This window comes from Aristolochia californica, unplaced genomic scaffold (genome assembly GCF_029961685.1).
Source record: "Aristolochia californica isolate CCGP_79_NKW_82.1479 unplaced genomic scaffold, dmAriCali1.0.hap1 SCAF_4, whole genome shotgun sequence".
Classification (NCBI taxonomy): Eukaryota; Viridiplantae; Streptophyta; class Magnoliopsida; order Piperales; family Aristolochiaceae; genus Aristolochia; species Aristolochia californica.
In genome coordinates, this window is record NW_027182103.1 from 600,159 (window position 1) to 618,008 (window position 17,850).

Here is a 17,850-nt window from a genome sequence, read left to right on the forward strand (position 1 = left end):
ATTTTGGCCTAGGTCGAATTAAAAAAAAAAATTGTCTTGAACTTAACTGAGTCTAATATCTATTATAATTTTATTTTAAAATAAAAAATACATGTATAAAAAAATAGTATTTTGGCCTTGTCTACGTGTATAATTTTTTTTTTCTAATTTAAAAAATAAAATGGGTTCACGATCTAACGTGAGGGCATTTTGGTCCTGATAAAATAGAAGAATCATAATATTGGTAAATAAATGTTGGTAATTATAAATTTTTCGATATTAAAACGAGTTATAAAACAATGTTCGTGCCACGAGTGGATTCGAGGTTGACTTGTGCTTCTTCTTGAGGTTAAAGCCATTTATTTTGACCCGAATTCAATCGATTGGAAAGAGAGAATAAGAACAAAGTAGAGGTAGGCATCCTGGATAGCTGTGAGATTCTTGTTTTATTGTTTATTTTTCTTCCTTTGACGAAACTCTCTTTATTGGTCCCCCGTTATTCTTTTTAATGCATTTATAGAATATTCTATTATCAAATTGAAAATAATAATAATAATAATAATAACAACAAGTCAAAATAATAATAATAATTATTATTATTATTAAATAATTATTATAATTTTTTTTAAGTTTTTTGGCCTTTCTTCTTACAGGTTTATTGTAAGACCAAATCTTATAATTATTATAGTTATGAATTTTGCATGTTTTTCATGTTTTACAAAAATTCCCAATACATAGAACATGGTCTCATTGGTTTATAAAATTTTATATTTGTGACATATGTCACCATCTAAGGTTGAGTAGTGCCGTTTTGGGCTCAAGGTCACTTGTCCCTAGTTAGAAGAGAGAATTGGACCACAATAAGGTGGAGCCATTGGACAAATGTTTAGTCTTCCCTTACCAAAAATAAAAAAAAACTCTTCCAAAGGGGGTATAGGTTGATATAGAAAGAGTGTGTTACCCAGTTTTTAGTTTTTGATACGTATCGAAAATCCAATACATGCAACCCTATTTCCAAATACCATGTTAGCACTTCATAAGCATACAAAACTATATTTTATTTTTATATTTCATAAGCTTTTTTTATAAAAAAAAAAATTAAATGTGGGTTTAAGCTTAATATGAGATTTAGGGTTTAGGGTTTACATTATAGATTAGTATTCTTGATTTAAATTAATACTCCTAGATTGTCCCCTTTAATTGAAAATACCTTTTTTGTATTAGATAATTTTTAAATTAATTGATAAAATATAGTAAACTCCTACTCTTATATATATATAACTATTTATCAAATTTTAATATTTTTATTATTTATTTTAATGTAATTTTAAGTGTGTTGATTATTGATACATACTCAATACGTATATAAGTCGGACCCCTTGTCTAATTTAAAAATAATATTTAAAATACTACAAAAATACAACAAAATAGAAAGGGCAATTATAACCACTTATTAAAAGCCTTTTTTTTTATTGGGTTTTTGGTGACAAGTCTCAATTCAATGGAACCCTTTCCTTTCCCCATCATTTTGGGAGGTGAGAGGAAGAGAGTGTCCATTATCAATCACACCTTTCCCTGAATATCCCACCAAAATTAGTTCCATTATTCCCTCCACAAGATAAGGAGATAATGGTGGACATGTCCAACAGCTGGCACCTTATAAAACCAGTGGGCCCACCTCACCTCTCTCTTCAATCCTCCCCGGCCCCACCCACTTGTGAACGAAAAAAAAAAAAAAAAAAAAACAGTTAATTCTGTTCACCTGAATGAAGAGACCTGACAAGGACTTTGGGAGAGGAAAAAAATGGGATACCTTACTTGAACAAAACGGTTGGGAATCCCTCACTAGCAAACAAAAAAAAACTCACCCTAAGTCAATAAAAATTATTTGTCACATATTAACATTTATTAATTAAGTTAATCTTAGACTAAACAACCCTTTGACAATAATATTTATCAATAAAAATTATTTGTCACATTTATTAACATTTATTTGTCACATATTAACATTTATTAATTCAGCTTCAAAATTAGATATGTTGGTTGTATCACATGGTATAAAATCATGTATTTGTCAAAATACAAGTTACGAGTCTTTAAGACAGGGAAAAGGGGAAAACCCAGTTGACCCAGTCAGCTAACTGAGTCATTGAAAAAATATTAATACGTATTAGATTTTAACATGTGTACGGCTCATCAAGCTTTCGACTATAAATAATAGAAAGAGATTACTCTTAATTAATTATGATTAGTTAATTAACAAGAAGAGAAGAGTCACATTAAATAACTATAATCACTACATAACCCTTGACCGGTCAGATGGGCTAACTGCCAACTATTAGGTAGAGTTTTCAATTATGGTTGCTAATTCTACAAGTTAATTATGTTGTTACGTGTCTAATGGATGCTACTAAGTCACTATTGTTGATTAAACAATTGAACTGAAAAGTTTTTTATTTGACAAATTATTTTAGTCTAAACAAAAAATTTTCATTCCACTTCCTCTTTTCCACGAAAAGATAAGGGTAGAAAATGAGTTGAGTTTTCTATTTCTCCGATATAAAAAACGAGAAAAATAAATTTTATAAACATCAAAGTGAAAAATCCCTTTAAAGGGGATTTTTTATTTTTGCATATAGGAATTTTTAGCAAAATATTCATAAAAAATAAATTACTTATTATTTTATTTATAAATTTTAATTGATATTTTCCATTCAAATTAAATATCTTTATTTTCAAGTAATGACTAACAAAATCCTACATCCATTATGCAAACCAAAAAGACTCCAAGACTCGTGTGAGACTAACTAAAGTGTGTACGTGCGTGTGTCTGTTTGTATGTGTCTGTAAATCTATATATACGACTAAGTTACTTCGTTCCATATTGTAGAACTCGACAAATGGTGATGATAATAAATCTATAATGAGAAGAAAAACATGTTAAGATAACCGACGACAAAATAGGGATACTACAACATTTCTAATGAATCCTCTCCTATACATGCCTTATGCAACAAAGAGTGATGATAATTAATTTATGTTGAAGACAAAATAGAGGATTAATGAACCCTCTAGTGAATTGTTAATGTGATGAAGTTTCTTACATCATTCTCATCTTTAATAGGAGCTTTATCCTTAAAATAGGAACAAAAAGGATAAGCTTCAAGTAGTGATGAGAATGGTGTCCTCTACCTTATCACTCAGTTTGGAAAACACTAGTGTAGATAGACATCATGGAATATAAAAACTTTAGCTTACTATTTATCATTTAATATAATGTTTTATAAAGGTTAAGGGTAAAGACCATGCTTATACCTTATATTTAGGATTTAGGGTTTAGGGTTCAGTTCTCCGTATGGACTAAGCTCGGGCTAAGCTCAGACCTTATATTTAGGGTTTAGGGTTTAGGGTTTTGTTTCTATACCCACCCTTTTAATATGCTATTAATTAATTAATATTAAAAAATCTAAAAAGGATTAAAAATAATTATATGTGAGGAATGGTGAGGGCTGGAGTGGACTCGTGGTCACCTCTTTCACCGTATAAAAGAAAAACCCAGATCGCCATCCTGTGGACGTTAAGGAACGGCGTCAGAAGTGGAGCCCACCATGGAGGCTGTTTTCATGCAGGGGCGACCCACGTTCCTAGGGGGTCCCACTTTGTGAGAGCTTGGGCCCCGCATCCGAAGAGAAAGACAGCCCGTGTAACCGACGTTGGGCCCACTGCAACTTGCCGGTTTTTTCTGCGATCGGGGTCCACGGGCCCCTTCAGTAAGGCGCTTAGATATTAGTAACGCCTTGCCTTGTGGTGCACGACACTTTGGATTGCTCGGGGGCCCCACCCCAACCTCGGGAATTCTTTTTTCTCGGAACTGCTACGCAAGTGAATACCACCACACGCCGACGAATGATCCCGGGCCCACCTGCATCTGCCACCTATTCACTGAGCGCTTGACAGCCGAATCACTTTCTCCCGCCACGTGTAATGGGGGCGCAGCGATTTGCCAACTCCTGCGCGCCACGGTTCGTCGCCTTCTTCCGTTTTTTTCTTCTTTTCCTTCGAAGAACTTCGTAGAACGAGTCGGTAAATTAGTGAGAAAGAAGCGAAGTCGGCTTGGGGTTTAAAGACTTTGAAAGCGTGTGGGCGCGAAAAAGGTGACGTCAGGAGGGGAAAATTTTACTATAAATGAAAGCGAGGGGGTGCCAAGATGAGGCTTGAAGGCGCCGCGATCCCTCTTCCAGCAGCTCCTTCTCTCTCCCTCTTCTTTATTCTTCTCGTCTGTTTTCGATTCTTCTCTGTAAGAGAAGAAAAAAGAAGAAGCGGAAATCTCTTTTTTCTGGAAAAGAAAAAGAAGCATGGTCGGAACGTCGTTGAGCTCCGGTGATGCCGCTGTTGCTGTCAAGAACAGTGGTGTGACGTTAAAGCTGCTCTGTAGCTACGGAGGCAAGATTCTGCCTCGTTATCCCGATGGCAAGCTCCGTTATGTCGGTGGCGAGACTCGTGTCCTTGCTGTTGACCGATCCATTCGTTTTTCAGGTTGCTCGTTGTTTTATTTATTGCTTTTTGAATTTCTGCTTGTGTTTTTCGATTTCAGTTTTTTTGTTTACCAATTTTCTTTGGTTTTCGTTTGATTGATCGTGGCTGTGGATGCAATGATGATGTGCAGATTTATTGGTGAAACTGTCGGAATTGTACGGATCGCCGGTGAGTCTGAGGTGTCAGTTGCCGACGGAGGATCTGGATGCGTTGGTATCGATCACTTCCGATGAGGACTTCGCGAATCTCATCGAGGAGTACGATCGGGCTAACAGAGATCGAGCGGCGACTCTGAAGGTCCGGGCGTTTCTTTCGCAGCAGAGAGCGAAGACGCCTTCGCCCCCGAGTTCGGCGAGATCGGTCGCTACGGCGGCTTATCGGCCTCCGGGTGGTACCAACCGGTGTGTCCACCAGATTGCGGCTGCTGCTCCGGTGAGATTTCCAATCCGGTCCCACAAATTCGCCGGGGATCTCCGATATGCCTGCTTCATGCAAGGAAACCCTAGTAGGAACAGTGGTTACCTTGTACACAGCGGAAATCATTGGCAATAACAGCAACTCAGCCACGCCTCTTCCTATCTCATTACTACCAAATCAAGAGACATATAGAGAAAGAAAAAAAAAGGACAAAAAAAACTTATGCGGAAGGTAAAGATTAATGAACTTTTCTGTACAAAACGGACTGTAAATCTCAGGAATTAATGGATTTCAGCTCCGTTTCGTCTCTTGGCTCGTGGAGTGGAGTTTCTTTCTTTCATTTTAAAGTTTGGCGCCATTTGTCATTGTCCGTTTCAGAGCCATTCCTTTTCTTCTGCCTCTCAGCCGTCAAACGTGCCCGCCTCGCCGTCCCGTTGAGTCATGCGTGCACCCCCTGCCTGCTTTCCGTCTCTCCCGGCGTTCGCGTCCATCGATTCGTTCCTTGTTTCATGGTGACCGCCGTTAAGGCATCGTTAAATTTAACCTTTTGTCAGGCGCGTCGAGGATGTGATGCCACATTCCTCACTCAGTTTGTCCGTCAGAGATGACAGTTCCGTCCGCAGCTCAGCTTCCTCCGTCCCGCTCTGTCGCATGGTTTACGTGTGCGCCATCCGGTTGTTTTCCTTCGGTGGGAACTGTTTATCTTGGGAATTGACGTAAGTGACGCAGGCCTGACACTTTGTCGTTTTGTCTGTGCAGGTGACGACTGGTCGGAACGCCGTCTCTCCTCCCTCTGCAGTTTGTCAGGGCAACGGATATTAAAAAAGTTTTTCATAATTAAATGTCGTCAAAGAAGATTTTTGAATCTTGATTGTGTTTTTGTTGGTTTTGGAATCTGCATCAGTTGCTTTAGGTTTTTTGGTTTTGGATTTCTTTCCAGATTTTTTCGTTTTCGTAGCAATTTGTTCATTACTACAAGTACGATTAGGGCTTTTTTTTTTGCTTTTCTTCAATTTCTTTTAAGATTGAAGATCAAATTATTTATAAGCTGTCACAGGTTTCGTTTTATCTTTTCGTTTTTCATTTAGGCCTATAGCAGCCTCTTTCAATTGTTTTCTGCGGAGAAGTCAGAATACTAAATAATTTTGCAAAATAGTGTAGATAAGAGAATGCCATAGTTCTGTCTATAGTAGCCGCTTTCAATTGTTTTCTGTGGAGAAATCAGAATACTAAATAATTTTGCAAAATAGTGATAGATATGAGAATGCCATAGTTCTGTCTTGTTCCAGACGTCTCTGTTAGCGGATGGGTTTCTCTTCTGAAAAATCCTGCCTCGAGGAAGATCTCCAAAGCAACGGATTGACAAATTTGTACGCATATGACAACAGGGGCAGTGCAGGCAAAAAATCTCCTCAAAATTTAACTGAAATTGCAGGGTGAGGAGGAACTTCATTTTTGTTTTGACTGGAGTCGCAGAGGGTTCCGGAGCGAAGCTGAGACGACTTCTTCTTTGCGACAGTTGTTTGAAATGCGAATGTAAAACTAAGTGTAAGTTTAACAGATAAGAAACGAAAAAAAAAGATTAAAATATAAGCAATTCTAAACTCTCCAAAATAGAAAAAAGGAGAGAAAGCTACAAGAAACAAAAGGCCAACAAGGTTGAGAAAATCTTTCTTGGCGCAGCGGTAAGTGTGGGAGGCCCCGCCAAGAAGTGAACAACCATGGCAACCTAGAGGACTGACTGACGTGGCCGTTTTATTCCACCAATCTTTTGAACCAAAGTTGGAAGGGCAGGGAGAAAGATGAGGAAGCAAGTGGCAGCGCGTTAGGTCCAGTAGGCGAGGAAGTGGGTCAGGAGTGAGGTGTTGCGCCGTAGTGGACACTGGACAAGAAGAGCCGCGTTCAGTGCCATGTCCAGAAGACTGGTGATTCCACGGTCCAAGCATCGGGACTGGCCTAACGGTAAGACTTAAAAAAGGAGGATGAATGGGCATCTGTCTTTGAATGGGAAATAGGAAATGGATCTCTCCTATACTCCATTCCCATTAAAGAAAAAGTTGCAATCTACATTGGGGATCAATTTGGTCCGGAGAATTCCAAAGACCGACAGTTTTTTTAGTCAAATCGATTTGTTAACTTCATAAATAAGCAGAGAAAGAGTAACAAGACAAATCCATACGCGTATCAAATTCCTGATATGTATTTATTCGCCAAATCTTTCCCATTAAGGAGTATAAGCAGAAATTCTTGCACTGACTTGTTAGGAATGAGAAGGTGACGAAGAGTATTTGGAAAGTGACAATAAACAGCCGGGAATCTAGTAAACTTCTATAGGTGAAGACCATTTGACACCACTAAACGTCAAGGTCAAATGGACATGTTATGGAGTCGTTCATGAACCAAATTGGAGCTTCGCATACCAAAATAATTGAACCCAGTGGGCAGAACTCAGAAAAAAACCTCAGTTTGGACCACCGTTGGATAGGAATAAGGAGCTTTTTTGTAGCTCGATTGGGGTGCCACAGGCATGGGAATGTACAACACTCCATGCTCACTGTCTTGGTTTGTGAGAAACTGACCATTTGCTTCCTCTGAACCGAGAATTGAATTGGGGACAAGTCTGAATTGGTACCACTTCATGAATTCACTTTTGACAGTGGTTCAATCCTTTTTTTTTTTTTTTTCCACATAACGTTTTTCCTCTCTAATATTATTAAAAAAATATAATAGTTCTCTTCTATAGAGACCCTAAACCATAAACAACCATGGTAAAAGGGGACCAACCCATGTTAGTGCATATTTAAATCCCCCCAAATCTCTTGTGAGATTGTTGAAGCACCCATCACTTTTGTTTTATGGGGAAATTGATTAAGAAAGAACACTTTTCCTATGGTCAACTTTCCCATCTCTCATCCTTTGATTGACTCGTTCGAGTGAAAGAGATGCTTCATTGAATTCACCAATTCTCCAATCAACTTTGGAAGCGCTAAGAGAGGCCATTGCATTTTCTTTGGTTTGAAAAACGCGTTTTCTTCCATTCTTCAATCCTACTTAGGTCTTACATTAATGTTGGAAGTCTATGCACTTTGATGACTAGCTCAAGAATTAGAGTAGTCCATTTATATGAGTTCCATGTAAAATACACACCTCATCATTTAAAATGTCTCAAGTGAAGTCAATATGGACTGTGCCACTGTGCTTATGTTGTAAGGGCTAGGTTATTTCCCCGATTTCTATGTCGAATAGGGTATCGTACGCATTTTATAATAAAATTACGTCAGTAGAAAGAATTTGTTTAAATTTATCAGATAATAACATTTTTTTGTTGCTCTATGTGAAAGTTTATCTTAAACCTTGTCAAAATCAATTGAACCAATTAAAATTACTTGGAACTGACCCAAATTCATTAAGAACTTAGGTTAAGAGAAAATAGGAAATAAAAACTTTACTAAAAAACTACAAAACCTGGAAATAACTGTTCTGAACCGTCTTAAGAGCATAAGGAACCGGTTTGAATTTAAAATGAACCGTTTGGGCCGACCCGTCGTCTTACTGGTTCAGGGCCCGTTTAAGCGCTGGGCCATTGCTACCACGGTTGAACCCGTCTCTTGCCGATTTCTCCCCTTGAACCTCCACTTCAGTTTCCGCTGGCCTCCGCTCTCTCCCCTCACGGATTTTTGTCTTCGATTTCTCCGGTCTGAGAATATTGATTATTGTTTCGAGGCTCAACAATCAAACACGCTCCGGTTTTGACAACGCACATCACTCAAATCAAGCCCTCTTCAACTTCTGCATCTTCTAACACATTTTCCCGCTCAGAAGTTGAAGAGGGGAAGAAAGATGCTTCAATTTCCGGCATTTATGGCTCAGTACCCTTCACCTACTCTAATCTCTCCATCAGCACTGGTCCCTTGCCCGTCGCCTCACTCCCACAACGAAGAGTTTCTACTTGCCATGGAAGAATCTGCTCTGGAGGACAAGGTAATCTCTTTTATTTAGACTTTTTTTGGAGAAATCTTATGATCTTTGCTTTAATATATAATTGTATGCCTGTTTATTCTTCAATTATGAGAGATCAGTTAAGTACTTCGTAGAAAAGCTTTCGGATGCTTTTGATTAATGTTAGCTGGCAGTATGAAAAAGATGCACTTATCGGCGGATTGGAGAAATCAAGTGATTCTTTATGACTCGGAAATCCCATCTGTTCTATGTCTCCGCTATTTTATTCGTCAGGATAAAAATTCAGTTGTATTACTTAACGTATCTGATCTTATCAATGTAGGATTTTGAACTTCACGTTCTAGAGAGCCGTTTGAAATGCAATGAAGGTAAAATTTTGGGGGAGTTTCAGTTCCTTCAAGAAAACTTGAAAAGCTAATCTCACTCCTTGCAACTTTCAAAAAATAAGAAATGTAGAACCTGGAACAACGATGTTAGTTTTTCTTAGATGCCTTAGATAGGCTTTGAAGTATCTCAGGTAATGAGGTATCCAGTTTGATAGGCTGTGAAGTGTCCAGTGGCCAATGCCAGTTATTTGGAGTTCATTCCTTTCCTAGTGGAGTTGGAGATGCACCTTTTTTTTTTCTGTTTCACTTGCAATGCAAGTGAGAACAAAAAAATCCTTACCATAAAATTAGTAGAGGAGAGAGATTTTCTCTGCAGGTAAAATATTAGGTATTCTCAAATGTGATATAGAGAGGCTCTTTTCTTCTGAAGAAAAGAATGGTCCTCTCTCAATCTGTGAAGATTCTCTCCTTATGTGTGAATTCTCTTACTAGTTCCCTTTTACTCTTTCTCTCAATCTGTTTACTGAATTCTTCAAGAAAAGAATGGTTCTCTCTCAATCTGTGATGATTCTCTCTTTATGTGTGAATTCTCTTACTAGTTCCCTTTTACTCTTTCTCTATATTTGAGACTCTTTCTCTCAATCTGTTTACTGAATTCTTTAAGAAAAGAATGGTTCTCTCTCAATCTGTGAAGATTCTCTCTTTATGTGTGAATTCTCTTACTAGTTCCCTTTTACTCTTTCTCTATATTTGAGACTCTTTCTCTCAATCTGTTTACTGAATTTTTTAAGAAAAGAATGGTTCTCTCTCAATCAGTGAAGATTCTCTCTTTATGTGTGAATTCTCTCACTAGTTTCATTTTACTCTTTCTCTATATTTGAGACTCTTTCCCTCAATCTGTTTACTTCATTCTTTATGTGTCTCTTACTAGTTCCATTTTACTCTTTCTCTCTATTTGATGCTTATAAATCCCACCAATCCCACTGGAGAGAACCCACTGACACCAAGTAGCAGAAGAAGTAATAGAGACTCGAAATTTTCAGGAAAGAGTAGCAGATCTTGGTCCCTTTTAAAGCGTAATAGTATGATTATAAAATCATAAAGCTAGGAGGGATGATTTACACTTGATCTTCTTGTGGGTGTTTGTTCCCTTTGTGATGTTACTTAATAATGTTCTATCTCCTACAGGAATTCGATGTCTTTCTTTTCTTACTTGATAATATTCTATCTTTTACTCTCTAATATATCTTAATTTCATTTTTTTGTAATATATAAACATACATCCGAGTTGAAGCATCCTGACATGTCTAATTTACTTATTGTAATCGTATTTTTCAAGCTATTTGGGATTGGTCAGTAACAGATTTTCTTTTGCAGTGGAATGAAATCAGAAAGACAAATAACAATGTTGTAGTTATTGGGAAAACAGTACTTGACAATGATAAAGAAGACATGGATGCTGATGCAGATGAAGACGAGGCAGACAATGTGGAAGAATCTGAAGGCGATGAATTTGAGCAAGAGACTGGTTGAGAACACAGTACCACTGTAAAGAAAGAGAAACTTATCTGGAAATACAAACTTGTGCTTGTTATCTACTAGTTTTGTCCTTTCATCCACTAGCCATGTAGGCCTTGTGCTGTTTCGATATCAAATTCCCTTAAAATAAACTTTTTAAAGTTGCACTAAGTGTTTATTTGCAATAGCCTTGGCAAATTTAATCCTAGAAATATACATGACAGAAGAAAGAATTTGAAAGAAAATAAAGACAAAAATGCTTCTTCCAGGCGTATCTGATAAGTAACCAGTGGCCCGGTTCTTGTGTTTAAAGGAAGATCCTCAATTGGGCATAAGCCTATGCAGATGAGCGTCGTCTCAGATAAAGAAATAATGCTGTAGAAGCCCCTAAGACATAAGGAAAAACTGTCCAGATTCCCTGCACAAGCATTTACAAGGAGTTATATCTCTTGTTTTTGGGAGACTATTTACCACAGCTAAGGAAGAAGTGTATTACCACAGCTGTTGCAACACTTGCAACGGCCATTAGCGGTCGCTCTCTCAACAAGAATCCAATCCCTAACTGTTATCAAAACAATCAACAATCCAATTACTGGAACAGCAGTAGAGAACAATCAGTCCTCATATTGTGCTTCTTTTACAGTATTTGTCTTAGTGGTTTCAGTATCTATAGAACCTTTCTTTATCCTTTTTTCTTAAATATCTGGCTAACACATTTGAAGCGATCATTAAATTCAAGTGTGAACTGAAAAACAGCAGAAACACAAAATCACGTGCAGAAGCCTCTAAAAGACTTGGAATAAGTGGGCAGATGCTGGAAACAGTAGAGCACCAATCAAGAGGCTTCAATCATAAAAAAATGGTCATCATTTTGATGGAACTCTGAAGCATGACTATAAAGAGCAATGATCTTATATGCATCAGTATAAAAATATGCTTGATCAACACTAGGCAGATAAAGATCTCATATCGTTATGGCAGCCCCCAAGCCACCGACACTCTCAAATAAAAACCTCTAAAGTCTCATAGATGTATACTTATTAAAATTTCCACAATGCATTCACTAGCTAAGCATCTTTTTTCCTTATATTTGGTCTATCTTTATTTATCACATATTTCAAAACTAAACGCCGTGGCTATAAATAAGAGATAAGAGTTAAAGAGCAAGGACTCCAAACAGCCACATATAGATGTATACAGTTGGGCACTCCCACATTGTTGGGGTCAGTTTTTTACCAGCTCCAGATCTTTCAATTTCAAACCCAGAGAAAGCAACAGGTCCAATTGACCTGGTTCAACCAGCCAGTCCGCATGCAGGCTGATGACACTAGCTGTACCCAACCATATGAACTTGCTAAACCCTTCAACTGACTAACACATCCATATCTCATTACAGCATTTTCATTTATTCCATCTAAAAACACACGTCCATTTACAAACCCATGTTTGAGCAACTGACTTGCAATTTCCAAATCCTACATCTGAGAACCTTTAAACATATGTTCAGATGCTTGGCTAGTCAAGAGAAAATCTAAAGCATGAGATGAAATAAAAGCATCGAATGATCTAATTTTGTTTGGCTAACCTGAACAGGTAGGGTGATCAAACCACCAAAACATACTCCAGCAAAAAAACATTCTCCCGATATTCCCTGTATTGGATGGAAGATTAAGCTGTTAGCAGTCGGCCATTTTTTAGTTTATAAGTAATAAACAAAGCCTGCGAATTAGAATACAATGAGGTTTTATGTAGACACGTAGAACAACTATAGATTCTACATGGAAAATGGGAAACATATATAAACAACAAACTAAAAATATATGAAGCCCCCATAGACAAGAATTCTGGATAATAACATAGAAAATATTCCAATATTATGCCTTCAAGAGGACTCAGACCTCCATGCTTTCTAGCATGAGATTTTGAGTCTCTTGTGTCTCACATGTCACTATCAATTTGTATTCCAAGACTCCAAGTGAAAGAAATTCCACATGGTACATGTAGACGTTCAGCTGGTTCCTTCAAAAATGACTACCTGAAATTAGGAGCTGATTTCCCCATTAATATACGAAGATCTTTTCAGAGCCAAACCACTAGTATCTTATTTTCCCACAACTTATCTTATTTACAGACAACTAGTATGAGATATTGAACATATCCTTAAAATGGTGGGACGTTTTTATTCACCAATACTCCCCTTCGAATCCAAGCCTCAACAAGCAACCTAGTCCAAGATGTGGATAGGGCCACAGAGGACACAAAAAAAGCTACTGAACCAAAACAAATTGGCCTGAATTTGCCTAAATACAATGTAGAAGTTGGGTCAGTTCCTCCTAAAATGATTAACCAAAGTGAGAGCTTTTTTTATTGCCAACTAATGGCCAGAGGATGTTTCCAAACTCAAACAAATGTGGAACTATTTTCCCATAACAAGTAGCCTAAGACATGGAGCACACAAACAACCACAAATGGTGGGACATTTTATCAACCAACCATACATACTACCACCCTCTAGTAACATACAAGAAGAGCTCATGTTTGTCTAAAAGACAATTTGTATGGTTCTCCTGAAAACTGTGCTGGAAAGTTGATTAAAAATTAAAATTAAAGAAAAGAATAAGGAGTAGACCATATCTATTGAAGACAGAATAGAAGTCACAAAGAGATAGATTATAAAAGATCAATAGGTGAAGAATGCATGAAGCACCTACCAGCATTCCTGCCAGAAAAGCTGTAGGGTTTCGGACTCCAAGTGAAAAACGTTCAACTGCAACATAAGAACACAACTCATCAGTAAGGTCTTATGCTAGTTGTGGCTCATTAGGCACAAGGATTCAAGAAGCAGTTTCTAGTGCGAGGTAACAGACTTCAAGTCTCACCAGGATATGATATTGAACATTCAAAAAGAAAACAACCAGTCAATCAAGACAACATATATATTAAGTATGTCTACATGTCTTTTTTTTTGGAAGTTCTGCTTGTATCTATTCCTTTACAAGTACATAAGAACTAACATCTAACTAATAAACATGATCACAGTCCAGTTAACAGAGAACTTATTAAACACCTTGCAGTGAAAGAGGAGTACATGTAGCGTAAGACTTTATCCAATAAATTATATAGAAGAAACCTTTGTGTTGGCCTTGGAACTCACCAGAGAGTTAGCTTGTCATATTTTTGCACGGCCTGAGCGATGCTCAAGAGAGCATGTAATAATGTAAGTAACTCTTCTGTATCTCTTTTTTTATCATTCCTCTTGCATTTATTCCTTTCAGAAGTACATAAGCACTAACTTCCAACTAATAATATTTGATCACTGTCCACTTAACAGTGCACTTACAAGCATCTTGCAGTGAAAAAGGAGGGCATCCAACATGAGAGAAATTTATCCCATAAATTTTATGGAAGAAATTTTATATTAGACATAGAACTCACCAAAGCCAATTAGATTGCCATATTTTTGCACAGCTCGAGTAATGCTCAGAGCCTTCTCTTTGCCAATCCCTAGCTAAAGTAATCAACAAGTTGAAAAAGCAATACGCTGTTAGCTACCCAAAAAAAATACGTTTCTTATTCTAATTTTAAGGAAAAATATGCTTTCTATTCATAATTTTCAGCTTATAATGTTTTTTGACTTGGTATCTTAGAATTTATATCCTAATCTTCCTTTGATCAAACGACCCACCTCCCTTTGGCATGGGATAACCTTAGATGACCAAAAACTGATCCAATGATATTTAAAAAGAATAGGAGTAACTAAGTTTAGCTAGACTATCAGTAAACCAATGCTCATTAACAGAAAAGTAGAAAACAGACCTTAGAACAAACATCTCCAGATGCTTTGGTCTTGCTGAAAGCCTTGCCCAGATAAAATGGTATCATATCGCTAATACAAACTCCCCTGCAGATTGGTGCAAAACAAATGAAAAGACATATAAAGTAAGATTTACTATAACCCATGTTCTACCAAATGTTGAATAACTTCCGATGCAAACACATCACCAACACCAAAGGACTTGAGTTCAAACACTGTTTCTTAGTTTCTTTTGCAAGTGTATGTGATCAGGGTACATGGTTCACCAATGGAAGTTGAACTCAACAAAATGTGGTAGCTTAAAACAGAAGCAGGTAGAAGGACTAGACACATAAACTTTACCAGTCTCGAAGAGGGATACCACTGAATAACATATCCCTTCAAACAGTGAGAATACAGTCTCACAGAATTCAAAACAAATCAGGATATTAGATGTATAAAGGGCTCCACAGGGTTAACATCAGAATGCAGAACAGCAGAGATGCAGCAAGTTCCTAGCATTGTGTTTTATATGACAATTTCACACGGCAGTTCAATACTGTCACTTAAAAGGCGATGAAATCTACGATTGATCTCATTGAGATTCCAGTGACATAACTTGTCAATATTGGACCTTCCACTGGTGGAGCCAGGATTTCCATACGTTCAAATCAGATATGCAGTTTAAGAATCTATCCCTCAATCCACCAGCATTTACAAGAAGACAAAGAAAAAGAAAGTGAAGGAAGTACCAGTACACCCACAACACTGTCGATATGATGAATGGAGCATTCTTTGAGAAGGAATTCAAAAATGAGTTCCAAGTGCCATCCAGGGTCAGCATCCGAGCTAGAGAAGTGCCAACCTACATCATTTTCTGAAGATAGTTTACATGGTGGTAAACAAAATCATCTGACAAAATTTTGAGTGCCAAATCAATAAGTTATTTACAGCTGAAGCTCTGGCCACACAAATGCATAATAGAGATTGGTTAAACAGAAGTACCGGTACAAAGGACAGACCCAGATATTTAATGCTTCCTCACTTATAAAAAGCCCACATCCAGCAGCCATGAGTAGCCAAAAGTAGATCCATCTGCAATGAGTATTTTAATTAAAAACATTGGGATGTTTCTTCTTTCAGATACACAACAACCAGCTGTACTCAGATTATTAGATACAGAGTGTAGAAGCTAGCGAATCTAGCAACATCATTAAATACTGAAATAGAGAAGAAAGAGAATATAGCAGATTTATTGACAGATATGACAGACATGAATAAAGGTAACCCACTTGTCACAAGAACTACTTTTGCATGAATTACAGTAGCAATGCACAAATATGTGTACTACTGAATCACCAGCATCCCCAGCAATGACAAAAATGAGCCAGTTTGAAGACACTCTCTGAGTAATGAACTTAGGAAGGCAATACACTCTTGAAGTTTTGATATCATACGTTTTTGTCTTCCCTGGTAGTAAGTGATACTAATGAGAATATCACGACTCAAGTTGTAAAATAACCTTATAAATTCTCCCTTTTATGGAGCAAAAGAAGTCAACTATGCCCAGACTGTGACCCCTTATGAGTAAATCAAATATGTCAAGAAAATTAAGTCATGATTTATACCCTCCAAAAAAGGAAGTCTGACTGTCCTGCAGACAACATTTTTAGTACCATTAGATGGTATGTGTTTTGCACAGTTTCCATGGAAAGTAACGACTGAAAAGATAGAACAGCTTAGACAGAAATTTAAAGCATCAAAATTGGGTTCATACCCAGGAGAGTATTGTGGCAATACAATTTTGTATTTAAAGAGTGTAAACATGAAACCGTTGGATGAAGCTGAGGCAATTGAGTCTGCTGAACCGTCTATCACAAATGGAAGCCCTGCCTGTGATCCTACAGAAGGCTTCTTGAGAAAAAGAGATAATATAGTAGCCGTTGCAGCAAATCCCAATGCTATTGCTAATTTCGCCAAGAAATAGGTCTTCTGATTACTTGTATCAGCTTTCCAATCTTCAAACGTCTCATTGTGATTGCTATCCTCTCCAGTTGAATGTGAATTTTCAGAAGTTGACGCCCTAGCATTTCCTACATCAGGAGGCTGCAAGTTTACCACCCTGCTAAAGGAGAGCCAATTTTAGGTGCTTAATTGTTTGAAATTTTATCAAACCACGAAAACTGGTGAACATTGACAACATTTTAGAATCAGAAAACAAGATACAAATGCGCAAACAATATATGAGATAAACACACAATTAAAGTCTCGTCATAAGATTCAAATGACCAACAACATAGACATCATTCAGAAGACTCGACAGTAACGATTTGTAGTCCATAACATCCATTACTGCCTCTCCTATTCCGTTCTCTTATTATTTGGGCGTTCCACTTCCAGGGTCGTGCATCTGCTTTCATTTCCTTATATTCGGTAGTCGGTACAATGAATGCTTTTCTTTTCAAAAAAATAAAGCAAAATCGAAGGACGTAGAGGACCAGCAACAATTACTAAAAGAAAATCGTGCTTTTAATATGCTTTAAAGTAACTCCAATATGCACATTTGCTGTAATGATCCCGCTGTGTTCCGGACCAAACACAGCTCAAGATGAAGCTACCTATGATACGAAAGATCATTGAATAAGAACCGACGACATTCGACAGACACAAACACAAGACGGTATGCACTCTACAGCCACTTTTTTTTCTTTTCTTCTTCTGATCAAGTCTAACAGTAGTGAATGAAACACCAACTGCCTGTTCCAATTCTCTACCTAAAACTTGCACATTTCCACTCAGATTTTAAGATCTCCGCGAGAATCATAGAACATACTCGAAAGGACGTAAACGGGGACCTTAAGGATAGTCTAGGAAGAGAAATACCAGAGCATAGAATAAATTACCGGAAATTTCTGTAGCTCGGAAAGGAACGATGAGATGTGAGACCAATGACCGAAAGTTGATCAGAAAATGAGAGAAGCGGGAAACGATGGCAAGAAAAATGTCGCGCTTCTGGAAGTGTCGGAAACGGACCGAAGGGAACCCGGTACAGCAGTGCTGTTAACGCCATTAGAGCATAGACTTTGGCGACTCAAACAGATGCGGCATTCCACGGGTGAGCTGCGGCAAGATTTTTGTAGTGGATTTCATACTCGCCGGACGAACGTGGTGGATATAGAGCAGCATATCACTTTCCCGTTTTGAGCATGGCGTGAGCGTAATTTTGGTTTCAGGGAAGTGCAATTTGCAATCCTAACAAAATCTCCCGCGTACAAATTTAGGTCTTCCAAGTTAATAATTTTTAAGTTAATTTTTTTTTTA

The 17,850-nt window shown here is 37.6% G+C and overlaps 3 protein-coding genes across 8 annotated transcripts; 2 read left to right on the forward strand and 1 right to left on the reverse strand.

Moving 5' to 3' along the window:
- Positions 1-4,212: 4,212 nt before the first annotated feature.
- Positions 4,213-7,059, forward strand: LOC137963564 (RAF-like serine/threonine-protein kinase PRAF). 4 transcript variants are annotated; one of them, XR_011115215.1, is made up of 4 exons: positions 4,213-4,515; positions 4,646-5,163; positions 5,692-6,480; positions 6,616-7,058. XR_011115215.1 is itself a non-coding variant. In XM_068810693.1 (2 exons), exons 1-2 carry the CDS (start codon positions 4,335-4,337, stop codon positions 5,065-5,067), a joined length of 603 nt encoding a protein of 200 aa, XP_068666794.1. In that variant the 5' UTR covers positions 4,213-4,334; the 3' UTR covers positions 5,068-5,239. The 4 variants fall into 4 exon arrangements, 1 of the variants encoding a protein (XP_068666794.1); XR_011115214.1 differs by having other exon boundaries at positions 5,692-7,059; XR_011115216.1 differs by lacking the exons at positions 5,692-6,480; positions 6,616-7,058 and adding an exon at positions 5,311-5,657.
- A 1,486-nt stretch (positions 7,060-8,545) lies between these two features.
- Positions 8,546-10,751, forward strand: LOC137962656 (uncharacterized). Its single transcript, XM_068809657.1, has 2 exons — positions 8,546-8,913; positions 10,596-10,751. Exons 1-2 carry the CDS (start codon positions 8,773-8,775, stop codon positions 10,749-10,751), a joined length of 297 nt encoding a protein of 98 aa, XP_068665758.1. The 5' UTR covers positions 8,546-8,772.
- A 234-nt stretch (positions 10,752-10,985) lies between these two features.
- LOC137962655 (uncharacterized) lies at positions 10,986-17,671 on the reverse strand. Of its 3 annotated transcripts, none has more exons than XM_068809655.1 (10): positions 17,433-17,671; positions 16,307-16,651; positions 15,552-15,624; positions 15,282-15,394; positions 14,553-14,637; positions 14,172-14,244; positions 13,448-13,503; positions 12,322-12,387; positions 11,233-11,298; positions 10,986-11,154 (listed from the first exon to the last, which is right to left on the reverse strand). In XM_068809655.1, exons 1-10 carry the CDS (start codon positions 17,597-17,599, stop codon positions 11,074-11,076), a joined length of 1,125 nt encoding a protein of 374 aa, XP_068665756.1. In that variant the 5' UTR covers positions 17,600-17,671; the 3' UTR covers positions 10,986-11,073. The 3 variants fall into 3 exon arrangements, with proteins under 3 accessions (XP_068665756.1, XP_068665754.1, XP_068665757.1); XM_068809653.1 differs by having other exon boundaries at positions 16,307-16,654; XM_068809656.1 differs by lacking the exon at positions 11,233-11,298 and having other exon boundaries at positions 16,307-16,654.
- Between the last annotated feature and the right edge of the window lie 179 nt (positions 17,672-17,850).